The sequence below is a fragment of the Protopterus annectens genome, chromosome 8.part0, assembly GCF_019279795.1.
Source record: "Protopterus annectens isolate FY-2018-M chromosome 8.part0, PAN1.0, whole genome shotgun sequence".
In the NCBI taxonomy this organism is placed as follows: Eukaryota; Metazoa; Chordata; order Ceratodontiformes; family Protopteridae; genus Protopterus; species Protopterus annectens.
Window position 1 is genome coordinate 1,810,217,604 of NC_056741.1, and position 27,637 is coordinate 1,810,245,240.

Consider the following 27,637-nt stretch of genomic DNA (forward strand, 5'->3'; position numbering starts at 1 on the left):
CAGTAGAGTCCCCTTCTGATTGATAATGCACTTTTTGTTGGACATACTTTTGTATTTCCACCTTAGCATGTTCTGCATCAGAAATTGACTTTGATCTTCCAGGAAAAAATATTCTGAAGATAGCTGAATATAGTAACTTGAATATTACACCTGCATCTCAACATTCCCTGATTGGTGGAATAAGTTTAATCCTTTTCTTCCTAGTGTACAGTATGTAATAATTTTCCACAAACACTTTTCTGTCTCCAACTTTTAGAATTTTGTCCTTCTGCCACAGTTTTGTCAGCATCAACTCTTTTTCCTGGTAGGATTGTATCTTTACTCTTAAGAGGTCTTGGCTGCTTTGTCATGACCAGGTTTGGAGCTTACACATGGTGTACCCTTTCAGTTAACAACTCCTGCTGTGGAATATCAGTACAGTTTCTTATTTGTACTTTCATAAAATTAATACAGTTTGCTCCTTCCAGTTTCTCTGCTACACCAAAACATTTCATGTTTTCCCTACATGCTCTGTCCTCTAGTTGTACCATTTTTTGGAACATCTCTTCTGAGCAATCTCATACTCAGCTAGCCCTTTCTTCATTTAAACTTCAACTTCTGATTTTTTCAGTTTTATCAGCTCATCTGACAATCTTATTCCATTTTTCCAGCCTTTATTTGAGTTGGTACACTCCTTCCGTATTTCATTTATTTTAATCAGCTCTAAGCACATTTGGCTTATTTTTCCTCTAGATTACTGAAAGATATGTCTTGCACCAAAGCTGGAGTGTGAACTGCTTTTTGTTGAACAGCTGCAGGATTCTTCCCAGCCAATGTTTTCTCAGCACCTTTTTTTGTTGATTTGCTTTTCAGGTTCTCTAAATTTCTTCATTTTGGCATCCAGGCAGTGCAGTTACTAGCCAGTAACCGAATTTTACCCCAAAAGCCAAATTCACTGGCTTTCTTTTCTGAATTTCTGTTTTCACACTGGGAGAGATGAAATTAAGCTGTTGCTCAGTGTGCAGCCATCTTAGAAGTCCCTGCCAAAAATAACCTTGATGAATTTAGGGTTTGCCAGGGTGTGTGTGTGTGTGTGTGGGGGGGGGGGGGTTATTGGAGTCTCCCTAGTCCTGAAGGGCTCCTGTAGTTTTTGAAAATTCCCTGCCATATGTTTAAATGTTTGCTTAGCAGCAGCTTACTGGCTCAGTTTAATTGGTTTTAAAACAAGGTAGTAGGAGGAGCATTAAATGCCTTGGCAAACTTAGAGAAGGATGTCTGAAAAAATGAGGGATCCCATGAATTGACATAACTCTCTCATCACACTTAACAAGGACCTCTAAAACAGATGGTCCAAAACTAATTCTCTATCAAAGGAAGAATTCAGAACTTCATTTTTATTATCATCATCTGGGTTTTGAGAATGCAGGCAAGTAAACCTTCAAATAACACTTCCAGTGGCAGCAGCCCTGGAAGTGGCATTAGCAGAATCATAAGAAAGAACAAAGTTAGGCCAACTGCATTAGATGCACTGAATATAAATAACAACAGAGATAAAAGAACTGGAAGTTAGAGCTTTAGAAAAGGGTAGAAGCAGATTACATAAAATGGGAAATGTTGGAATAATACCTGCAGGAAAATGTTTTGGAGGACAAATGAGTTTAAGGGAAGGCAGAAATTGAATGAGCTATATGTAATCTTCAGTTGACAAGGATTGTATAAAAGGTTATATGTGATGCATAATGTTTGTAACTAAAAATATGTCAATATGGTTTGTTTACCCCCCTTTAATTAAAAGAGTACCCCCCCCCACACACACACACACACACACACACACACACACACTTGCCAGACTTAATACTTCTTTTCCCTCCTTTGGCTTCATTGGTTCTCAGGAAATGTTAAAAGCTTTAGGGGAAGTGTTTTATTTAAAAAAATGCTCCTGATTCCAAGTTTTAAATGCTGTCCCTTCTCATTTTGTATCCCCTATTTTCCATTTCATTTTTCTGGTAATCTTAGATTTAGAAGATGTACCCCATCACTGTTTTAGATCCATATTTACATTTCCAGGGGGTTTCTGTGCAACACTATCATTTATCTGCATTATGGTTTGGTCTATCCACTGCTTATAATGGTATTCACAAAGTGCCCAGCTCCTTTGATAGCCTACTGCAAACTGCAGGGTATTCATATTTTGCCTGATTTAGGGAATTTACCTTTATTTGCAGACTGTTTTCAAGGTGTCAGGAATCTCTAACTTGAGTAAGGGATCTCCTACTGGGATTCCAGAAGAATATACATATGTCTTGTTTGACTAATTTTCATAGAACTGTTTTCCTGTGATGTCTCTGGGATACCTCAGTTCAGACCTTTTCTTCCTCAGGAAAAAGTAGATCTGTTATCCAGATCTATTCCAGAGATATTCCACCTAGATTACTTTCTTGGGTAAGGAATTCCTCAGGATTCTGGGTCTTATGGCATCATTGATTCTCATTATACCTTTTGCTTCATTTGCATGCAGGAGCGGACTAAGGTCAACTGGTGCCCTAGGCAAAAGGGCTCCATGGTGCCCCCTACCACACTACCCGGTGCCCCAATCCTAGTATACCTACACCAGATAAATACTGGAAAAGCGCCCCTGCTAGAACGGCACCCTAGGTGGCCGCCTAGATGGCATATGCCTAACGCCAGCTATGTTTGCATGATAAACATCCATTGATACCTGTAATCTGAATGTCCCCAGCAGCTACATCCCTTGATTGTTCAGTTTCCAGGACCTGGGGGTTGTCAATAGGGAGATTCTTTTTGCTGGTGATGCCATATTTTTCAAAAGTCCAGTTGTCCCATTCTCCCTCCCAGCTTCAGCACATTCAGTCACTGCAGACATCTCAGACTTTGCTTGAGGAACAGTTTTTTGGGGATAAAAGTTAAACATCCTTGGAACAGAAATAAATTGACCAAATCACATAACATATAGAAAAAAATTGACCAAATCACATAACATATGAGAGAGAACTGACATTTATAAATGTTCTCAACTCTTATTCATTTTATTTGGTCCCTAGCTCTTTAAAAGTATTTACAGAAATAATAATATGGTGCATAAGCAAGGGGAAAACAGTTATTTAACTTTCTGCAATCTAGCCATAGTAGTCTGGAATATAGCTTTGCACCACAATCTCACTGTATATGCATCCTACATGCAGAGCAAACATGTGTCAGACAAGCAGGTCAGACCCTCACTAATGGAAATTGTTTTAAGGGGACTTCCAAGATTTGATCCTACTGTGGGGAACACCTCAAATACATCTTTTTACCACCTCTCTCAACTAGCAGTTATTGAAATTATGCTGTAGGTTTCCACTCTTGCAGTCCTGGAAGACTGATCTTTTTCTTTTCCTTGGACTGAAAATTTTCTGTATTCTTTTCCACCTTTCCCAGTATTATCCAGTATAATTTTTAAGATTCAGAAGGAATCTCCAACTACCTTTGTGATGACTCCCTTCTGTGGGTTCTCCCTTCTTTTGGTATGGCCAGAAGCAATTACAACAAGCTATTCACAGACTGGATCTACTCACACAAGACCAGAAGTATTTGATACATTCCAGCCATAACAACTATGACTGACTGCCTGGATGACAGAATCTTAATACCTTTTAGGAACCTTTTTTGACAACATGCAGCAGGTTTTCAAGGAGGCAATACATTCTACAACTAGAAAATCATTTAATAACTGGAAAAGGTTTTTTATTTTGTGTTCGGAAAAGAACCGATACCCATTCAGGGCTAAAGTTTCTCTGGTTCTGCTTTGTTATTGATGTTAATTACTCCCAAATAAAGGTTCCTTTGTTGGCCATTTCAGCATGTCTTCCAATGGATCTCCCTCTTTCAATGCAGTCTGATGTGAAAATGTTTTGGAAAGAGGTGTTGCATACAAAGCCTCCTGGAATACAGTTGGCTCCTTCTTGGGAATTTAATTTGTTGTTCGAATAATTAACTCAATCTCCATTTGAACCAGCTTATCAGGCTGACTTGAGGTTCTTGACATGGAAAACAGTCTTACTCTTCTTGCAGAGATCAGAGCAATAAGTATCAGAGTTAAGGTGGGTCAACCCAATCTAATTTTCTAGAAAGACAGGTTTTCTCTAAGAAATATTCCTTCATTTATGCCTAAAGTGGTTTCTGAGTTTACTTTAAACCAAGCTATCTATCTCCCTTTCTTCTTTCAAGAACCTAAAAATAATGGAGAAAGGATACTCCTTATCTTGGATATTCAAAGACAACTGGAGGGCTTTGTTCTGATCAGTTGTTCATGCTTGTAAAGGCAAGTAAAAAGGACAACCAGAGTCAAAGCAGACCATTTCCAAATGGTTGTCGCATCCTATTTCCATTTGTTATACCCACCTCAACAGATCTATTCCAGGCAGAGTAAAGGCTTATTCTAACAGGGCCTTGACTTCATCTGTAACTTTTTGGAAAGGCTTGGATTCTATTAGTAGCAACTTGGTCCTCTGCACATAGTTCTACAAAGCACTGTAAACAAGATTCATTTTCTAAGTCTAGGGCAGGCTTTGCTACGGTCATTCTCCAGGAGCTCTTTTACCCACATCCTTCTTCCTGCCTGTCATGTTAAGTGATGGTAATCTACCTATATAGCTTGTGATACTTCAGCAGTGGTCCATGTGAAGAACACTGTCTAGCTGTGTAAATAAACTTACCATAAATGTAGATGTTCAAAAGATCACTGCTGCAGTAGCAGCGCCCTCCCTCCCTCTGTTCCCCTTATTTTTGTATGTTTTTATGCCAGGGTGTGAACACTCAGTATTATTTTACTAACATTACTCATCTCAGGGCTTTAGCCTCTCTCTGTCTGTTGGCATGAAAGTTCTGAAGGGCTTGGCACCTAAATCTGACTTTATTCTGCTCAGCTTGAGCAGCTAATGTTTTGGGTGCATGGAAGTTGCCTTGAAACTTTGGAAGCTAGCTGGCTGTTATATCCTTGGAAGGATATAACCCATATAGCTTAGGTTACTGCAGCAGTGATCATCTGAACATTAACTGTTATGGTAGGTTTACTTAAACAACTATAAGTATAATGTGTAAAAGCAGCATTTAAAAAAAGGAAAGCTGGTGCACCAAGAAAACATCAGCACGGGGCAGGAATGTGATATAAAGGAACTTGAACAACAGAAGGAAGGGTATAAATATTCAAGAGTAGATGAAGGGTCAGCAGTGGGTGGCCGCGGTGGTGCAGCGGTTAGCGTTGCCACCTCACAGCAAGAGGTTCTCTGGTTTGATCCTTGGCTGGGGTGCCTTCTGTGCGGAGTTCTGCATGCCCTCCCTGTGGTCGCGTGGGTTTCCTCCGGGTGCTCCATTTTCCTCCCACATCCCAAAGACATGCTGTATGTCAACTGGACACTCTAAATGGGCCCTAGGCATGAGTGCATGCATGTGTATGCCTTCTGTGGAAGGTTGGGCGCTGGGCTGGCAGCTCGACACCATAAAACTCCACTGCCAATCATGAGCGGACAAGGAGATCTACTGTGGCGACCCCTAAATAGGAAAAGCCGAAAGAAGATGATGAAGGGTCAGCTGTAAGAGATGAACAAATGAGAATAAAGCTCAGTAAGAAATACTTCAGAAGACTAAAAGTAATAGTGAAAACTACCTTGACATCAAAGTTCATACTATAAATCAATTTGCTGTTCTTGTTCTGACTTGCAGGTTTGGGATAATTGACTCCAAAAAGTATTAAATCAGTTGGATACAAAAACAAGAAAAATGTCTCATGCTTTTCAAACGATTTACAAAAATCAGTGTATACCAAGATTATATACGCCTCTTCAAAACACACTGTATGTATAGATAGATCTAAAGTCATAGGACTGTATTCATATCCACATCAGATACAAACATAGGGAAAGTTTTAAAACATGAGAAGTTGGTTACAATGACATCTTTGCATAGTTTAGCAGAAGCATTTTCGAGTAAAGCTGGAATGGAAATAAAAAACAAAAAAAAAACAAAACAAGGAATACAAGGAAAAGGATCCAATGAGAAGAAAAAAAAAATGAAAAATCCACAAATATAGTGGCAAGTACAGAGATCTGGAACAAGTTCATGTTGACCAAGATTTGACACAGTTCTAGATAAGGAGAAGTGAACTGAAACCAAAAGATGAAAAAATGGCATCCCAAGACAGTGGACTATATTATTTTACAAAGTCGATTGAAGACTTCAGAGAAATGGACAAATGCAGGTTCTGTAAAACAGAACTGGAAATAGTTGCACATCTTGTTGATAGATGAGATATACTCATGGCAGAAGTCCTGTATGCTACAATATAGAAGTAGCTGATACGGACTGGAAACATGAACTGCAAAGCATTATAGAAAATGATGAAGTTTACAACAGTTCAAAAAACAGATGCGAGAAAACCAGATAGAGTAGCCTATAAAAAAAAAAAAGACAAAAGTAGAGTTGCTCATTGAAACTTTTTTTACCCGGTGATTACAGTGTCTTATATACAAGGCAATACAAACTCATAAAATACCAGGATTTGCAAGCAGAAATGAAAGCAATGTGGAAGAAAGATAGCCAAACAGTTCCAGTGGTAGTAGTAACAACAGGTCTAATAAAAAAATGCATAATCATACTTAAATATGCTACCAGTACATGTAACTCTGCATGAATTACAAAAGGAGGCAATTCTGAGTACATTGCTGGTGCTGAGAAAAGCACCATTAGTAAACATCAAACACTGAAACAGTAGTAATTTCATGAACTCTACTTGTACCATGACTTAGGAATGGGGTGCATTTCTGTCATGGTATGAGAAACCCAAAACCCCTGGAGAAATTAAACCCTTAGAGAAATAATTTTCTAGATCTCAGTAAAGTTGATTAGGATTTCGGGGGGCTTTCAGTAGTACTTAAGTCATTAGTGTACAGTACACAATCTATATGTGAGCATTGTGACATGCCATTAATAAAAAAAGTGATAAAAGCAGTTCCAAGTACAGGTCCCTGTGATACACATACTCAAGCAGTACCAGAGGTGCTATTTGTGAAATGTAGAACTTCTATGCGGCAGGTAGCTATCAAATGATTGCAATGCTTCTTGAGCAAAACCAATTCCTTTTTGTTTGTTCACAAGCAAACAGTGAAATGCATTTTGAAATGTACATTTACTGTTTAAAAATATTGCTCCTGTCACTTGATCTTTTTCTATTTTGCAATACATATGGTCAGTTAGTTTGAATAAGGCAGTGATTGGACTGTATTTGGGTCTGAAGCTGTGTTGTCTGTTATAGCAATAACCAACAACATGGGTGTGTTATATTGAAGATTTGCCCATGGTTGGTTTGGTTAATCATGAGGGCAATGCCCGAGTGAATAAACAAAGCCAACCATGGATAAAGCTTCAATATACCACACCCACGTCATCGGTTATTGCTATTATACAATGACATTATTTAAGAAAAAAATTACATACTTTTCTTAAATAATGCCTTTTGTATGACAACTCTGTGGTGGTGTTGCGCTTTCCTTGGATATCCTACTGCTTTTTTTTTTTTATGTACTACACATGCATATGGGGCTTACATTCTCAAGCTTAAGCGGTACATCATTGCTTTGGAAAGGAAGATCTCCGTTGTTCTTTTTTAAATAAGGTCAAAATCTGGGCACTTTAGCGGTATGAGGGAGACAGGATGGAGAAAATACAAGGAAAAGCATGTAATTTTCTTTAGTTTTGAATAACATTGATGATTTTCCTAGTATTTTCTCCTTACTTTCTTGCTCGTACCTCCAGATGTCTAATTTTATTATTATTGTTTTTATTGGAGAAGAAAACTTAAAAAGTTATAGCATACAGTAATGTTTCCATTGGTATATATTCGATTTACAATGGGCACGCTGGTTGGGCTGACCAATCAGCATGCTCGTTTTTGAATGTTAATGACCAGTCATTAAATGATAAATAACTCACATTTGGTAATTTATGCCAAGATTTGATCATATATTAGTGTCTCAAGGATTATTGTCTGTGGACAAACATTTGCTATGAGCCTATAATCATTAACCAAGGGGAGGTGAGATACTTTAGGGAGAAGTATTATAACTGAATGCTTGGTAGGACAATTTTAGTTGCTAGGATGAGGCTGAAAAGTGAGTGAGTGGTCCTGCTAAAATAATTAGACTGACTTCCAGTGGACTAGGATGAAGTTAATGAAAGTGTGGATTGTAGCTGATGTTCCTCACAAAGAGCACAGCAGTCGGTGAAAAAAAATTGTAGGATCTTGGGAAACTATTAACATGAGTAAACCCAAGCATTATGAATTTCTAGTGCCATACTCTGTTCTCCAAGATCAATTGTTAGAGTAGGTATCTTGTGCAACTGTACATTTACAGAAGTAGATTCAGTTAGCCTGCTAGTACTCTCATTTTTTCTGCATTTGTTTTCTGTGTTTATTATGATACACTAATCTGTTTATTTATACTTGAATTTGAGGTTCATGTAAATCTTCTGTAGTAATTAGACTTCTCCTTAGTTAGACATTCTGTAAGCTCACTCTGCCTAACTGAAAACTCCCAGTTAACAATGACTAATTAAAGCCTGCACTGTTTTTCTATTTTAGGGTTCAGTTTTCTTTCCTCTTCCGGATGGTACAGGTCTGTTGTATGTCTTGCAAGGAAATTCTGAACCACCCAAAGCATCAGGAACTGTCAATCGAGAAGTTCCCTGTAAGACATCCTACACTGAACTTCTCTCAGTAACAAACTGGCTACAGAGACCACAAAGGTTAGTCCTCACAACTTTAAAAATATTTCTGATATACTAACAGGAAACTTGAAAAAAGGATTTTTAGGAAAGAGATGTCAGAGAATAAGAAATGAAGGAATGAAATGAGAGTTGCAGCATCAATACTGTTAGAGAATCTGCAAACATTTACAGACAGGATGGACTCCACAGTAATTTCCTGATATACTTTCTGTGTACTATTTATTTTTTGTAATTCCTGTGCTTCCTTTAGTTTCAGTAACTTGGCAGGATGTGCAAATGTATTTGATAATTTAAACTTAGAAGGCTGTGACATCTATCCCAACAATAGCCATTTGAATTAATGTATCAGTACTGACATGGCAAGCGTTATCTTGAAAAATTGCTCATCTCTTAAAGTGCTATCAGTTGCATAAGATGTTAAACTAAGGTTCTAGCTTCCTGTTTTGGTAGCATTTCCAAAGAATGTGAAAGAATCCTTGTCACTTGCTGAGAACATGGGGAATATCTCCATTGCCGTGATCACAACTCTCCTAGTCAGTATGAATACTGACTGCCACTCTAGTTCTCTCCTGAAGAAGGGACAGTGAGAGCTAGATGGCCAACAAAATGGAAGAAATATATAAACGTTCCATATAGTTAAATGTGCATAATACTGAACATCTGTAATGCTGTCAGAAGAGATATGATTGCAGAATGCTGGCATTAATTCATGAGAGTTCTTGGTACAGCTGGGAGTGGGACCTTGCCTTTCCCCACTGCTGTGTGATATCAGGGTTGGTATATATAATTAGTAGGGGGTGGAGGAGATGTGGAAGGGCTTGCCCCCCCCCCCACATATTTTTTTTGATGTTTTCAGTTTCAGTCTTTTGATATTGCATTTTTTGTTTCTTTAATATTTTAAAGTATACACACACACACACACACACACACACACACACACACACACACACACACACACACACACACACACACACACATATGCTTTGGTAGACAAAATGTAGTGCATGTTAAATTCATAGGTAAATATTAGGCCATCATTCTGCAGACAATTACAAGCCTAGCCAGTAATCAGACTCAAACCCTTTACTTGGTATATGCGAGGTAAAGACCTTAACCATTATGCCAACACCACTCCTGTTAGGTTGTATGAATGACAGATTAAGGGAATGCCAGTTTAGCTGATTCTTTTGTTTGCTGACAAAGGTAATGGAGGTACATTTAGGGAGAGATTGTGTGTGTGTGTGTGTGTGTGTGTGTGTGTGTGTGTGGTGTATGTATGTATGTTAGGGTTAGTGTAGTTGTTTATTTTTTTTTTTTATTTTACATTTGTTTACCGGGAAAGTCCGACTGGACCAGGTCCATTTACAGCGGAGGCCCGGGGAGAAAAGCTCTACAATTATAACAATAATAAATGTTTTATACAGAATTATAAGAACAAGCTAATAGTGATGAACACAAATAGATATTTACATGTAGGAATTTTTAGACAGACAAGACACAAAATTACCGATGTTATGTGATCCTATCTCGCCTACATTCTGACTGATGGGTTCGGAGCCGATCCTTCGGCTCCGACTCGGCACGCTTATGCCAAAGAGCGAAGTCTCTTATTGGCTGAGCTTACTATATCCCAGGATGCACCACTACCAGTCCCCCAGATCTCGTTTGCCGCTAACTTGCGAAGACGTGGTCTCGAGCTGGCTGAGCTGAGTAGTATTTTTACTAACTTTTTTCTGTCAGAATTTTGCTGTTCTTGTCATAAAAAGCTGTTTTAACGGCTATTCTTCACTTTTGTGTGTGTTTGGAGTTTTGTGAGAAACTTTGTTGTGTGATTGGCGTTGAGTTTGATTTTAGGCCTCATTCATCTTAGGGCCTTCCCGGTCAGTCAACCCCCTTAAACCTTAGAGGGTTTCAAAGTACCCTTCAGTTATTTGTTCCGGATTCTTTACCTAATCGGCAGCTGTAAACCGATTATTAGGTAGTGTCAGTAAATCAGAAAGTCAACTGGATAGTGTTGTTTTTCTGTCAGGGATTACTGTTTTTTGGCTATAATGTCTCAGAATCCTAGGCCTTCGGGCTTTAAAAAATGCACCAAATGTAATTTCAAGATGTCTATCACAGACGATCACTCTCTCTGTGTGTATTGTTTGGGTGCAAAACATTTACAAGAGTCATGCAGTGTGTGTCATGCTTTTTCCTCAAGGGTCCTCCAGGAGAGGAAAAATAAACTCATTCTTAAGGGTTTAATAAAACCTTCCTTTGAAGAAGCTTTGGCATCCTCTCCTTCTCCAGCTAAAAAGGAAAGGGCGTCGGCTCCGACCAGTCCGTCGGATCCGACCGCCAAAAGGCATAGGCAGGCTTCTCCTTCGGCTCCAAGGACTTCGGAGCCGAGGGCGGAACGGTCTGCCTCGATGCCACCAGTCTCGACTCCTCTGGCTTCGGAGCCGATGGCTGGGGCATCGAGGCGGGTCACCTTCGTCGGCTCCACTGGTCTCGGAGCCGACAAAGGTTGCCCGCTCAGACACTTCCTCCTCGGCGCCGAAGTCCTCCTCGGCACCGATGGAAACTAGTGTGGGTATTCCTTCGGCGCCGATAGTCATCGGGTCGCCTCGGAGCCGGTCCCCTAGCCCTTTGGGGCCGTTGGAGAGGCCATCTCGAACCCGTTCAGTATCCTCTCGGTCATCGAGGATGTCGGATTCGGATATAGACAGGGTGCTCCAAAGACTGTTCCAGTCCCCAGTCTTTCAAAAATTTGTTTCGGCTCCGACCCAGTTGGCTTCGGAGCCGATAGCCCATGCCCATCCCATTGCTATTCCTCCTCCGACCGCTTCGGCTCCGTCGGAGCAGGTGCTGTTGGAGCCGGTGGAGATTTTAGGGTCGGCTCCGACCCTTACTCCAACCCGGGCCTTCGGGTCCGAGTTTGGTACACGGACTTCTTCGGCTGGACCCGGGGGTGATGTTTCGGGACCTATGCTATCGGTTCCGAGCCTCCCTCTCGGTGCTTCCGCCGCGGGACTTCCGTCGGCTATCATGGCTCGGGACCGGACACTCCCAGGATTCTGGGGGTCCGGCTTTCAGAGCTATGAGGAGTGCCTTGGCCAAGTCTTCGGCCATCTCTCCGGCTTTACCGGCACCTTCCTGGGCGTGGAGACTGGGTCTTTGGCAGTTCCCCTGTCCGTAGGCAGCGGAGCCCTGGGCCTGAGGTTACCCCATTGGGGTTCCCCTCCTCCTGAGGGTTCTTCAGAGTTGTCTTCAGAGGAACCCCCAAGGAAGAGATCGTGCAAGAGGAAGCACGTGGACTCCCCCGAGTCTATTACATTGGACACTGATCTTGATGATGCGGAGGGGTCCCCGAAGTCGTCCTCGGATGATGTCTCATTTGCAGACATCTTAGAGATCCTCAAACAACGAGGCGGCTGGATATCCAAACCCCCCTCTGCTGATGAGTCAGTGCTCCTCAAGGCCTTTGGGGCTCAGCCCTCCGCCTCCTGGGTGTCTCCACCCTTCGACGAGCTCCTGGATTTAGTTTGTCGAAGGGCGTGGGAACATCCAGATACCGTGGAACCAGTCCCTTCTCGTCCTAATAAATTTTTGTCTGCCCCACCCGAGAAGGAATTCCTCACTAAAGGCGTGGCTGTAGATGCCATGGTGGTGGCATCTGCTACACAACAGGACGTGGCAGAGGCTTCAACGTCCGTCCATCCTCCTAATAAGGAGTCTAGGAGCATGGACAGGTACGGGAAGTGCACCCTGACTTCAGCGGCCTTTACTTTAAGGTCTCTGAATTATTTGGCACATTTTACCAGGCTTCAGAGGGATCTGGTCAAGGAGCTGTCAGATTCCCTCTCGGGTAACCTACCTGAGCAGCTAGCCCAGTCGGTTAGCTCTCAGTTGGCTATCCTTACGTCAATTTCTAACTCGTCCATGAGGCTCATTTCCTATGCGGCCGAAGGGGCGGGTAGAGCGGCAGGCACAGGCGTGGCTCTACGGAGACAAGCCTGGCTCCGCTTGTGTCAGTTCGGAGGCCTTCAAGTCTTCCTTCGGCGCTCCCTTTGATGGGTCCTCTCTGTTTGGACCTAAGGTTAAAGACACCCTTACCCGCTGTGAGCAAGAGGGAAAAACTTTATCTGCCGTAGGTGCCCGTTATTCCACTCCCTTCGGCCTTATCCCAAGGCTAAAGGAGGGGGAAGATGTGGTTCCGTAAATCACGTAAGTTTTTCCTCAACAGCAGGAAGATTCCCCTTCCAGAGGCAGAGGACGGGGAAATTTTTCTGGGAGACGCCGTCCCAGAGGCGGCAGAGGGCCCCGCAATTCTGGAGACCGCGAGTCCTTTCGTGGCTCTACAGCCTCCCACACATCATGAGGGATTGCCCGGCTGTGCTGCTCCGGAGCCAGTCGGGTGCCGATTTGCCAAGCACCTAAAAGCCTGGGAGTCAATCACTCAGGACAGATGGGTGGAACGGATCATTGCCGGAGGTTACACCATCCCATTCACATGTTCACCCCCACCATCCAAAAATCCCGGACCCACCATCCAGTGAAAGGGAAATTGCAGCCCCAGAAGGTTTATAGCTGCTAGAAAAAGCAGTCATCCAACCGGTCCCCACAGACCAGATCGGATCCGGAAATTACTCCAGGTTCTTTTAGTGCCAAAAGACAGGGGACCTGAGACCAATATTGGATCTCAGCAGACTGAACCAATCCGTCACGAAATCCAAATTCCGAATGGTCACGTTACAATCCATTCTCCCATTGTTGGAGAAGGATGTTTGGATGTGCTCCATAGACCTCAAGGACGCCTATTATCACATACCGATACATCAGGCGTCCAGGAGGTATCTGCGCTTCAGCCTGGGAGTCAGTCATTTCCAATTTTGTGCACTGCCCTTTGGTCTCACCACAGCCCCAGGGTGTTCACCAAGTGTTTGGCAGTAGTGACTGCTCACCTGAGGAGTCTTGGATTCCAAGTGTTTCCCTATCTGGACGACTGGCTCCTGACTGCCACCACCAGGCATCTACTAATGGACAACCTCAAAGCCACCATCTCCCTGGGTGCTACCCTGGGATTACATTCAATTGGTCAAAGTCTGTCTTGCTGCCCTCTCAGCATAAGGTTTATAGGAGCAGAGATAGACTCAAAATTGATGCGCGTTTTTCTTCCTACCGAAAGGATCCAAACTTTACAGGGCCAAGTTCAAGCTCTGATTTCAAGATCCAAAGCCCCAGCCAGGATGGTCCTACATGTTTTAGGTTCAATGTCTGCCACGGTTCTTCTAGTTCCTCTGGCAAGATTGCACATGAGAATTCTTCAGTGGCTATTGTCAACTCAATGGTCCTTTCAGGACCTTCCCCTCAATCATCCCATCATGATTACAGAAACATGCAAACGGGACCTTCGCTGGTGGCTTCAGACATCCAATCTAAATCAAGGAAGCCCCTATGTTATTCCCTCTCCAGTGGTTACCCTGACGACAGATGCCTCCCAGATAGGGTGGGGGGGGGCATTGTCTGGGCAGGTTAGTTCAGGGCTCCTGGCTTCCAGGCGAAGCTCTTCTCCACATCAATGTGTTGGAGATGAGGGCTGTACTTCTGTCCCTACAGGCCTTACACAAGTTTCTTCCTCAGGGCATCATCGCCATCCACACAGACAACATGTCGGTGGTCTGGTATCTAAACAAACAAGGAGGGACCAGATCTTACCCCCTCTGCAGAGAGGCCATGAGGGTGTGGGAATGGGCTGTAGCTACCAACCGTTTCTTGGTAGCGACCCACATTCCGGGGAAATCAAATATATTGGCAGACAAATTGAGCAGGACAATTCTCTCTCCTCACGAGTGGTCCCTAAACGAAACAGTAGCAGCTCAGCTTTTCGGAGATGGGGACGCCGTGCTGCGACCTATTTGCAACCCCACTAAACATGAAGTGCAAAGGTTCTTCTCCTTGACTCCACATCAGGGAGAAGTAGCTATGGATGCTCTAGCACAACCTTGGCCAACAGGGCTACTTTATGCCTTTCCTCCGATTCCACTTCTCTCCAAAGTCATTCAAAAGCTTCTCAATTGGGGTCCGCAATGATACTGATTGCCCCATACTGGCCTCGTCAGGTATGGTTTCCTTACCTGAAGAAACATGCGGTGGGCGATCCGTGGACTTTAGACCTAATTCCGGATCTGTTAATTCATCAGTCGGGACGACAGCATCAGTCCCTTCACTCCTTGAAGTTGACAGCTTGGCTCCTCCACTTCCGACTTTAGTCAGAAGTCACACATTAGACCCGGAAGTTATTCACATTTTATCTTCGGCCCACAAACCCACCACTAAGAAATTGTACCTCAGTAAGTGGAAGAGGTTTGCTATCTGAGCTCAACTCAGGGGCTTAGACCCTATCACTGCTCCTATCCCAGAGGTTTTGAAATTCTTAACATCCCTATTTAATCAAGGATCTTCTGTCTCTACTATTAAAGTCCAACTAGCGGCTATCTCTAAATTCCACGAGTCCATGGATCCTCCATTGATGAGCAGCAGACTATGCAAAACTTTCATTAAAGGTGCGGGTCTGTTAAGACCCCCAGTTTTTCATCCTGCCTCCGTGGGATCTTGATTTGGTGCCGTGCATTAACATCTTCCCCTTTTGAACCGGCTGCTACATGTGAGTTAAAATATCTGTCTTGGAAAACGGCCTTCTTAGTTGCAATTACTTCTGCAAGAAGAGTTTCAGAGCTTCAAGCCCTGTCTATCAGACCACCGTACTTGATTTTTCACAAGGATAGAGTATCACTTAGGCCTAATCCATCCTTTGTTCCAAAGGTCTGTTCTAATTTCTGTCTCCAACAATCCCTAGAGCTACCAGTTTTCTTTCCAAAATTCTCCAATGAAGCAGAATACACTCTCCATAAATTGGATGTTCACAGGCAATTGCGCTTCTATTTAGACAGGACTCAACAAATTCGTAAGTCAGACCAATTGTTTGTGTCCTTTTCAGACAATAAATTGGGCAAAACCATCACAAAAGCTACTATCTCCAAATGGATTAGAGATTGTATAACTCAGGCTTATTCTTCTTGAATAAGCAACTTACAACATCTATCAAAGCTCACTCTACCAGAGCTATGGCGACTTCTATAGCTTTTCATTCCAAGCTTGCTATCTCGGAGATTTGTGCTGCGGCTACTTGGTCCAATCCGCACACTTTCATTTCCCACTATAAATTGGATGTGGCATCTAAAGGGCGAGCATCATTTGGTTCCACGGTACTCAGGAGTGTTTTCCAGTGAGCCACCCAGGATTCAGGTGCTAGGGACGCTGTCCCATCAGTCAGAATGTAGGCGAGATAGGATCACATAACATCTTTTAGTTATGTACTCACCATAACTTCAGATGTTTGGGATCCATCTCGCCTACATTCCTAATACCCACCCTCCTTCCCCCTGCCTTGGAGATCAGAAGAGATTGAACGGTTTTGAGTTCTACTGTTTTATCTTGTTTCATCTGACGATGTTATATAAGCAGAGCGTGCATGTGTGCATGTATGCGGACAAACTAGATCTGGGGGACTGGTAGTGGTGCATCCTGGGATATAGTAAGCTCAGCCAGTAAGAGACTTCGCTCTTTGGCATAAGCGTGCCGAGTCGGAGCCGAGGGATCGGCTCCGAACCCATCAGTCAGAATGTAGGCGAGATGGATCCCAAACATCCGAAGTTATAGTGAGTACATAACTAAAAGTTATTCACATTTTCAAGCTGGAAATATGAATACAAGCAGAATATATCTCAGCAGTGATCATGGTTGATGGGCTACTGTCTAGCTATTAGATTAACTGTAAGTACTGTAGAGTAATACAGTGAAGTAATTAAAAGCTACCATTGTCAGTTTAGGGGGAGAGGTAGGAAGCATTTATTTTTATGTAGTACATGGACATAACCAGGTATTCAGCATGTGTGCTTTTAGGGTGTTTTTCAAATGTGAGGTGGAGGAGCTAGATGTTAATGAAGGGGGAAGGGTATTCCAGTTTTTAGCAACAGTGAGGGAGAATAGTGCTTTTCCTGTGGTATTGTTAGGGCTAGAGATAGAGAGGAGTGATTTGTCATTAGAGTAGAGGGGGCAATTTGCTGTGTATTGAGTTAGTAGTTGCCCTAGTGATTGGGTTTTATCAGGATATTTTAATATGTTGTAAGTAATGATTAGCTGGTTTTAACTGAGAAGTTGTGGAAATTCTAACCATTGTAGGTCCCCAAGAGCTATACAGTGGTGTGTTCTGAAGGAGGTAGCAAACTTGGCAGTTTTTGTTATAGCATGAGTCAAGTTTATACAGGTGCATTTTTCTGATATGGGTAAGAATAGGTGCTGCATACATTAGTGTGGACAATAGGTGAGTTTGTGCTAGGGTGATTCTAGCTTGATCTGAGAGGAAGTTTTTGTGCTTATAGAGTGTACCCATTTTTTGTGAACATTTTTGATAGTTTGGGATATATGGACATCAAAGCGAAGATTTTTGTCAATTTCGATGCCAAGGAGTTTGGTGTGGGTTGAAGGGGAAATGGTTGTACCATTTCTGGAAGTGATGGTAAATTAAAGAGTAGTTTTTGATTTGTTGGGGGTAAATAACAATTTAGTCTTGTTGGGGTTCAGGATGAGTTGGATGTCAGTGATCCATTTTTCCACAGAGCTAAAGGTTTCCTGGGTAAGTTGTTGAAGGGAGGAGAGGGAAGGGGCTGAGCAGATTAGAGTGGAATCATCTGCATACTGTATAAGTGAGGCTTGCTTGGTTGTGGTATGTAAATTGTTGGTGAAAAGAGAAGAGGGCCTAGTATTGAGCCTTGTGTTACATCTATGAAAGTTGGAAGTTGAGAGGAAAGTATACCTTGCCATTGGACAAACTACTGCCTGTCAGATGGATACAGTGCAATGAAAAGGTATTTGCCCCCTTCCTGATTTCTTATTTTTTTGCATGTTTGTCACACTTAAATGTTTCAGATCATCAAACAAATGTAAATATTAGACAAAGGCAACTCAAGTAAACACAAAATGCAGTTAAGTGATGATTTTATTTATTAAGGAAAAAATATATATCCAAACCTACATGGCCCTATGTGAAAAGGTAATTGCTCCCTAACCCTAATAAATCGGTTGTGTCACCCTTAGCAGCAACAACTGCAATCAAGCATTTGCGATAACTGGCAATGAGTCTTTCACATCGCTGTTGAGGAATTTTGGCCCACTCTTCTTTGCAGAATTGTTTTAATTCAACCATAGTGGAGGGTTTCCAAGCATGAACCGCCTTTTTAAGGTCATACCACAGCATCTATTGGATTCAAATCCGGACTTTGACTAGGCCACTCCAAAACCTTCATTTTGTTTTTTTAAGCCATTCAGAGGTGGACTTGCTGGTGTGTTTTGGATAACTGTCCTGCTGCAGAACCCAAGTGCGCTTCAGCTTGAGGTCAAGAACTGATGGCCGGACATTCTCCTTCAGGATTTTTTGGTAGAGAGCAGAATTCATGGGTCCATCAATCACAGCAGGTCGTCCAGAAGCAGCAAAGCAGCCCCAGACCATCACACTACCACCACCATGCTTGACTGTTGGCATGATGTTCTTTTTCTGAAATTCTGCGTTACTTTTACGCCAGATGTAACGGGGCGTACACCTCCCAAAAAGTTCAACTTTTGTTTCATCAGTCCACAGAATATTTTCCCAAAAGTCTTGGGGATCATCAAGATGTTTTTTGGTAAAAGTGAGATGAGCCTTTATGTTCTCTTTTTGGTCAGCAGTGGTTTTTGCCTTGGAACTCTGCTATGCATGCCATTTTTGCCCAGTCTCTTTCTTATGGTTGAGTCATGAACACTGACCTTAACTGAGGCAAGTGAGGCCTGCAGTTCTTTAGATGTTGTTCTGTGTTCTTTTGTGACCTCTTGAATGAGTCATCGCTGCGCTCTTGGGGTAATTTTTGTAGGCTGGCCACTCCTGGGAAGGTTCAACACTGTTCCATGTTTTCTCCATTTGTGGATATCATCTCTCACCATGGTTTGCAAGAATCCCAAAGCTTTAGAAATGGCTTTGTAACCTTTTCCAGACTGATAGATGTCAATTACTTTGTTTCTCATCTGTTCCGGAATTTCTTTAGATCGCAGTATGAGGTCTTCCTTTTTGGGATCTTTTGGCCTACTTCATTTTGTCTGACAGGTTCTATTTAAGTGATCTCTTGATTCAACAGGTCTGGCAGTAATCAAGCCTGGGTGTGGCTAGTGAAATTGAACTCAGCTTTCCCAAAAATGTGATTAACCAGTTACTTCATGATTTAACAAAGGGGGCAATTACTTTTTCACATAGGGCCATGTAGGTTTGGATAGTTGTTTTTCCTTAATAAATAAAATCATCACTTAAAAACTGCATTTTGTGTTTACTTGGGTTATCTTTGTCTAATATTTAAATTTGTTTGATGATCTGAAACATTTAAGTGTGACAAATGTGCAAAAAAATAAGAAATCAGGAAGGGGGCAAATACTTTTTCATTGCACTGTAATTCTTGAACCAGGCAATAGTAGATGGGGCAAAGGATAGGGAGGGCTAGACTATCTAGTAGTATGGTGTCTGAGACCATGTTGAATGCTTTTGAGAGATCCAGAAGTATGTCAGATGTGAAGTTATTATTATTCCTGTGTTGGTTAACTATGTTAGTAAAGGAAAGGAGAGCAGTAGTTGTGCTGTGATGTGGCCAGAAGCAATGTTGTGTGGTGGACAGGAGTTTGTGTGTGTCTAGGAATTTCATGACTTGAAAGTGAATGCATTTCTCTAGAAGTTTAGAAAGGGGAGATAGAATGGCAATTGGATGGTAAAATTTGAGAAGTCATAAGAATTTCCGCCTTTATGAAGAGGGATGATATATGATACTTTCCACAGCTGGGGGATATAGGATTCTTGTATGGAGTGGTTAATGAGGATGGAAACAGGGTAAGATATGTATTCAGTGGCCATTTTTAGGAAGTTAGCAGGTAGATTATCAGCTGCAAGGGTGGTAGGTTTTAGTTTCAGAAGGAGTTTCTTAATTGTTGAGGTAGGAACAGGTGAGAGAGTTAGGGGGAATATTGTTTGGACATTTGGTTGGTGAATATGAAGGGTTATTTTTGGATAATTGGTTGGATAAGGCTAGAATGGAGTCTGAAATGGTGGTTAAATTGAGTGGTAGTTTAGTCTGGTTTAAATTTGTGTGCGTTTCTTGAGTGTTTGGTTTGGGCACTAAGGAAGTAGTTCTGTTTGTCAAGTTTGGTTTGTGTTTTGGCTCGGTTCGTAAGTTGTTGGTAGTTTTGTTTGGATAGGGCAGTGTTTTTCCTCTTCCAAAGTTTCCAGACCTTATCTCTGGACTTTAGTAAGGCTCTAATGTCCCTACTTAGCCATGGTGCATAGTTAGCTTTTACTCTGAGCTTCCTAGTTGGGGCAATACTGTTGAGGACATTGGTAAAGGTACTGTTAAAGTAATTGACTGCCTGGTCTAGTCAAAGGGTTAGTAGAGGTCCCCAGTTACATCATTTTAGAATTGAGTTAATATCTGGAGGATTTAGGTTGCAGTCCTGTCGGATTTGCCTATGAACTATGGGCTTGGGTAAGTTATTGCGTTTGCATAATAGGAATGTGGGGAGGTGGTCACTAAGACTATCTGGTATACAGCCTGATAGTTTTGATTGGAGCAGTTGACCAGCGTCCAATCAAGTATGAATTGTTTTTGTGACTTTTTTATCTAATGTGGTGGGTTCATCAATGAGTTGTGAGAACCCAAAGAGATTTATATGGTTAGAGGGGCTGTTGGAATTGCAGGCTAACCAGTCAGTATTAAGGTCACCTAGCAGAATAGTTTCTTGTGGGAGATTATCTCTAGACCATTGTAAGATTTCCTCAATTATGGGAGAGTTGTTTCCTGGTGGGATGTAGCAGCAGAGGATATTGTTTTTTTTTATTTTGTTTATGTATAGAACTGAACCAATTGTTTTAGCAATTTTGAATTTAGGTAAAGGGGTTTGCAGAGGTTGGAGATGTATTTTTAAAGAGAATTGCTACTCCACCTCCTTTTTACCTGCTCTATCTGGTCTTAGTATATTATAGCCTGGTGGGAGGATTTCTTCATTTTGGGTATTTGGTTTTAGCCATGTCTCTGTAATAGTCAGTATGTGAGGAGAGTAGTGGCTTATAAATGCATGAAGGTCAGGTAGTTTATTAGCTGTGCTTCTTGCATTGATAAGAATTAATAGGTCTGATGTTTGTTTGGCTATAAGCAGGGTATTGAGTGGACCAGATAAAAAAAACACCTTGTCTTGTGTCAAAATAGTGTTTTGAACTGAGTTATCTAGAAGGCAGCCAAGAAGCACAACCCTGTGAGATGGTGTCAGGAAGGATTGTATAACATATATCTGGAAGCCCAGAATGGTCAGAAGAGCCACAGCCCATGTTAATGACTCCTGATGTCTGGATAAAGACTCTGCAAAGATGTGCAAGTCATCTAAATAATGAAAAATGTGAATGCCATTTATTCTTCAGTAAGCTATGATTAGAGGGAGCTATTTCCCAAATACCCATGGAGCTGTAGGTAATCCAAACCGTAATGCAGAGAACTGGTAATGTAACCCGAAAGCTGAGAACCTTAGAAACTTCCTGAAGCCCCTGCTATGGAAATGTGGCAGTAACTCTCTTTTAAATCTAGTATTACTCTGTAACTCATGGTAGAACAGAAGGTTAACATGTTTTGTAAGATCAACATTTTAAATTTTGGCACTTTCAATACAGGTTTAGAAATGGAAATGTCTAGTACTGGTCTCCAAGAGGCTTTTTTCTTTCTTTGGTAGAAACATTCTGGGATAGACATATTTGCCCCTCTGATTTAAAGATACTGGTTCTGTGACCTCTTGGGTGGTATAAAGACTGAAGAACCTGAGGAAAATATTCTGTTGGATTTGTAGGATGGGGAGAAATTCCCCTGAAAGGAAGTTTTTGTATATAATGCCATATCTAACACCCAAGAGTCTGAGAAAATCTTTTGCCAAAAGGGAATGTTGAAGAACAGTTTGCGAGAGAGATTTGAAGAGATAGTGGCTGTAGGAGGGATAGGGAAAATGCTGGCATAGTCATCCTGTATTGTTGGTCTGTCCTTTTTTTCTGAAAGGACCCCTGGTTCTTATTATTTCCCTTCTGCTATCTCTTTTTTAGCACCTTGTTTGCCAGAATGCATCTGGTTTTGCTTATTTGTCTTTTTGTGAAAAAGGGAGGCCTGTAAGATTTGTGCTGATATGAAAAAGCTTAGAAACTCCCTGAATAATTTTTCCTATTTGACCATATTGTTTGAGAACCTGGGTACCAGATGAGCCAAACAGTACCTCCTTATCAAAAGTGGAATCCAAGAATCTGATGTTGTTAATCTTCGTTCATTCCTTACTGATGGATTATCGGTTTCGTCCTTGGAACCGAGCCATCTAATATCAAGCTCACGTCAGCAGAAAGCTCTCAAGCCAAGGTCCTACCCAGAATGCTCTGCTTCCTGTTACCTCAAATCTTGTTGCCACATTGCTGAACAGCCTTGTCAAGCCACTCTCTCAGCTAAGTGTCTAATTTTTTTGACAGTCAGTTTATTCTGATATTTTTCTACCCTATCGCAAACATTAGACTCTCTCTCTCTCTCTCTCTTTAATCTTTTCCCTTTATTACTCTCTTTTCTTACCTGGTGCTGCGGTAGTGTTGTCGCCTCACAGTAAGACGTTGTCCTGTTCGAGCATCTTCTGTGTGGAGACATGCATGAATGGGAGTACCTTCGTTGAAGGTTGTGTGTCAGGGCCGGAAACTCGGCATGTAAAAATCTACTGCCAATCATTAGCGGACCGGAGTTCCGCTGTGGCGACCCCTAACTGGGAAAAGCCAAAAGACACAAACTCTCTTTTCTTACCTTGTGGTAATTCTCCATTGCCATCGTTGGTAATCCTTCCTTTTCTCTTTTTACCTATTTCTTGCATAGCCGTTATTCTTCCTTTTGCTACTGTGCTTCTTCTCCACACCAGCTATGTTGGATAAGAAAAGTTCAGTTGGTTTCAAGCAGTGCAAGGATTGTGGCCATAAGTTACCACTTGCTGCTGGCCATGACTTGTGTCTACTTTCTTAATGTCTCCCACTTGACTGTAGATCCTCCGTATGGGATTTGTAAAAACTTCTCTACCAGGACTCTCAACAAGAGGAAGAATAAGTTAATTTTGAAAGGTCTCCTCAAGTCTCCTTCCTCTGAGGCTATTTCTGGGTCGGAGGGCTCACCCCCTCCTGTTAAATGCTGCAAGAGGCATTCTTCCTCTTCTTCATCGAAGTCACTCCCTTCTTCTCCCTCTGGAGATTGTAGGGAGTTGACTCACAATAAGGTGAAGTTGATTACTACTCCGGCGCTGCCACCTGTGACACTGTAGGCTCCATCTCGGCACCACCCCAAATGATCCTGACTACAGCCATGTCTCCTTTATCGATATCGGCACTGGAGCTCTTAGTACAGACAACTATGATTACAACAGTTCTGTCACAACCTCTAACAGCATTGTGAATACAGGTTCAGTCCCCTTCAGCACCGTTGGTACAGTCACCTACGGCTCCAAGTATGACTTTTCTGTATACCACGGTGCAGACTTTTTGGGCACCGACATGTACTTCAGTGCAGTCCTTCTTGGCAATGTCCTTATTGCCGGTGCAGACACTTTCCACTCTGGCACCGTATCCTTCAGGGCAGACCTTTAACTTTAAGGTGCAGACACCTTCAGCTACTACAGCACTGACATCTTTGGCGCAGACCTTTTCCACACCATTTTCTTTGGTGCAGACTTCCTTGGCTCCGAGCTCTGCACCTATTGAATTAGCAAGGACCAAATATTCCCCTTCACTGGATCATTTTGTAAGCAGTCAATATAGTCCTTTCCTGGAAAGGCCAGAATCACCATCAGCCTTCTCCAGGAGGTCAACCAAGAGTCTTTCTGAGCAGGATGTGTTGCGGCTTGTTGACCAGTTGCTTGTGCCCAGAGGTCTTTCTCAACCATCGAAGTCCACGTTCCCTCATTCAGGTGAGCGCATTTTGCCTCAAACCCCAACGTATACACCTCCATCAACTTCCACTCAAGTTTTGAAGCCTATTACTCTGACAGCAGCTTCCCTCCCTCGGACTCCAATAGTGGATTGCACTTTGGAACCAGAGTCGTCCTTGTGGCCTAAAGTGCACTGGGCAAAGGGGTCTTCCCAGGCCAGTGGCTTTGCCATTGGGGAGGGCATTCCTGGCTCCATGCCGATTTTTTCTATGGCACCTTCCAGGGGATGCTCTCTCTCTCATGGTTCACGGTCCTCTTGAGACTTCTGGTCTGGGGGCGGGCTCATCGGGGTGGGGTGTGACCCCGGTTCCGAGGTGGTCATGCTCGGTTCTGGGCTTCCATCCCTCCTTGGGCGGGCCAGCCTTCCAGGCCATGGAGAGGGTGCTTACCTCTGCTGGCAAAGGTCATTTGTCGGAGTCCTCTCCCCCCTCTATGCCGCAACTGCCACAAGCTTCAACTCCTGGGCACCGGGCACAAGAGCCTCAGGTCTCTCCTCCTCAAGAGACCCACCTCTTTGCAGTCTTCCCCAGAACCTTCCACTGAGGAAGCACCCCGCAAAGCATTGTGTAAGAGGAAACACATGGACTCCACTAAGGAGTCATTGACTGAAGATATGGATTTTGATGACGGGGAAGGGTCCCCACGGTCACCTTCTGATGAGGTGTCCTTTGGTGACATCCTTAGACAGAGGGGTGATTGGAAGCCCTGTAATCCTTCCTCTGAGGAATCCGTATTCCTGCAGGCTTTTCATGCCTAGCCCCCAACCTCCTGGGTCACCCTACCTGAGGATGAGCTCATCCAGCTCATCGTGCAGCATGCATGGAAGTGATACCTAAGAGGCCAGATAAAATATCACCCCCCCACTGACCACCCCCACTGGTCACATAGTCTTCCAGTAGATGCTATGCTGGTGGCAGCTGCTACTAAGAAGGATTTGACAGAAGAGGGCCAAACTGTCCATCAACCCAACAAGGAGTCCCAGGTGATTGACAGATTAGGGAAGCATGTTTTTGCTTCATCGACTTTCACCATGAGGTCTTTGAATTATTTGGCACATTTTACCAGGCTTCAGCGAGATCTTATCAACCAGCTCTCTGAAATCTTGGCAGGAGCTGTTTCGGACGAAGTCCGTGATAATGTGGCTTCTCAGATAGCTACCCTAGAGTCCATTTTCAACTCTTCCATGTGTCTTATTTCTCACGCAAAGGAAGGGGCGGCTAGAGCGGCAGGTACAGGTATAGTCACCAGGTGACTTGCTTGGATGCGCCTTTGTGACTTTGCGGACTCCTTTAAGGATTTCTTCATGAATGCCCCTGTAGAGGCCACTTCTCTGTTTGGCCCTAAAGTCAAGGATACGCTGGCACCGTGCGAACAAGATGGCAAGACCTTGTCTGCCGTTGGTGTCAGACACTCCACTCCTCAGCGATTCTATTCCAGAAAATCAGAGGAGCGGAAAGATCTGGCACAAGAAATGACAGGGTTCTTTCTGGGATGCACGTGCTGAGTTTTCCCCTAGAGGCAGAGGGGGAAACTCCAGTGGAAGACGCCCTTTCAGGGCAGGGGAGGTCCGCAAAACCGGGGTTCTAGAGATTCTTTCTCTGGCCATCCCTATCAGTGGTCCTGAAGCGTTGCCTGACTGCTCACCTCTGGAAGCGATCAGGGGTAATTTTTCCTTGTACCCCCTGCCTGGCAAAAGATAACAACCGACTCTTGGGTACAACGGATTATATCCAGAGGCTATCAACATCCCCTTCCATTTTTGCCCACTCTCATCAAGAGTGTTACCTGACATCCCACCCAGTCAAAGGGAAATAACAGCACACAAAATCAAAAACCTGCTACAAAAAACGAGTCATCCAGACGGTCCGCCAAGACCAGATAGGATCCGGATTTTACTCATGGTTCTTTTTATTGCCAAAAAAGACAGGGGACTGGAGACCATTTCTAGATCTCAGTACACTAAACAAGTTTGTAAAAACAGAGAAATTCCAGATGGTCACAGTTCAGTCTATCCTTCCTCTTCTGGAAGAAGACTATTGGATGTCCTCTGTAGATCTTCAAGATGCATATTACCACATAAAAATGGACAAATGCTCAAGAAGATACCTCCGCTTCCGTATAGGAGCCAGTCAATACCAGTTTTGAGCCCTGCCCTTCTGTCTCTCTACAGCCCCCAAAGTGTTCACAAAATTCATGGCAGTGGTTATCGCTCACTTGCGACTTCAAGGATTCCAGGCATTTACATATCTTAGACGACTGGCTCCTTACCGCCTCCACCAAGCATCTACTGGAAAAAGCCCTGCAGTATACTCCCTTAACAGCTCTAAGCCTGGGAATCACTGTAAACTGGGAGAAATCCAACACAACCCCAACTCAGTCTTTGGAATTTATAGGGGTACTGTTGGACACAAGAAATTGCACAGCATCCCTTCCAGAACACAGACTTCAGAGAATAAGGCAACAGGTTCAACCACTGCTGTGTCACCACAAATCCCCAGCTTGATCTGTACTTCAGCTGTTGGGGTCAATGGCAGCTTCGATTACCATTAATCTCAAACTTTACCCCTCCACCATCTATCCCATGCAAAATATCTGAAGCTGCCCCCCTCCAGCTGTCACACAACACCAAGTCCTAAAAGCAAAAAATATTATATTGATGAGTCCTGACAGTATATGTGAATGCATACTGAGCAGCATAAAGCAAAATTTTGCCGTACCCCTAGCATGGGCTAGCTGTCCTTCCTTGAGATGGTTCTTTTCTAGGAGGTCTTCTAGAGCAACGAAACAAAATTAGGCACTTTTCCATTATTGGGGCAACAGTTCGCATGACCGCTATATAACCTGTAGGAAGTTAACATTTTTGCCCTTCTGTGTTCCGAGCAGTATTTCTCGTCTTTTCATGTGTCTTGGGGTTTTGTAGTTCGACGTTTCATAACAAGAGGCATGCAAGCACCTTTTTAACAATCTCAGTTTGTAGCTTTGCTCATTATTGTTTGGGAATGTCAAGAAAATGTCATTGTTAAAAAGGCGCTTGCATACCTCTTAACTGCACATTCCGGTTTTGCATCATACAAAGGTCATTTACAGGCTGTTTTACTTTGAAAGACAGTGTCATGCATTTGTGAATTTGTTTTTCCCCCTTAATCTTGTAAAGTAGTACTGAACCATATTACTGCATCCAACTAACTGTACTTTTTGAACTTGTGATGAAATAGTTGCTAACTGAGTTATGCTTCGTACTTGGCGTTTTTTTACTGTTGCTCATATTCCTATTTGTTCCATATTTTGGAGGTGGAAGGCTGAGCGGTATGGATGTGCGTTGCCAGTGAATGTGAAGAAAAAAAACCCTCTTACATGCCTTAAAAACAACACTGACATCTGTATTTCAGGTGTGTACCACAGTTCTACGAAGGAGGAGGTAACGGTTACCAAAGGCAAATTAAAGGGCATTCGATTATGTTGCAGGGGTAATAGGGGTGAAGGGATTACACCAGCACACTACATGTGTGCATCAGAAGCATAACAAAACTTAATGTACTGCATGCACGTAGTAGTGTCAGCAATGAAAAGTAAAGGTTTGCTGACATTGTCATTTTCCTCCTCATATTAAAACAGTGAATCAAAACATGTTTATGAAAATTAAGTGAATGGGTTTCTGTTTAAAAAGAACAACAGCGCTGCAAATACAACATTCCAAATGCTCATTTGAAGTGTTGCCCCGATAATGGAAAAGTACCCAAAATTAAACATGTAATTTCTCCTATTTCTCTTGGTTCTGGATAAAGTT

The 27,637-nt window shown here is 42.8% G+C and overlaps 1 protein-coding gene across 1 annotated transcript in view; it reads left to right on the plus strand.

Annotated features, from left to right (window-relative positions):
* HYDIN (HYDIN axonemal central pair apparatus protein) overlaps window positions 1-27,637 on the plus strand; it is a 6,673,197-nt gene that overhangs the window by 6,296,714 nt on the left and 348,846 nt on the right. The window contains exon 81 of the mRNA XM_044079523.1: window positions 8,615-8,778. Coding sequence (XP_043935458.1) covers window positions 8,615-8,778 — 164 coding nt within the window. The remainder of the gene's footprint in view (window positions 1-8,614; window positions 8,779-27,637) is intronic.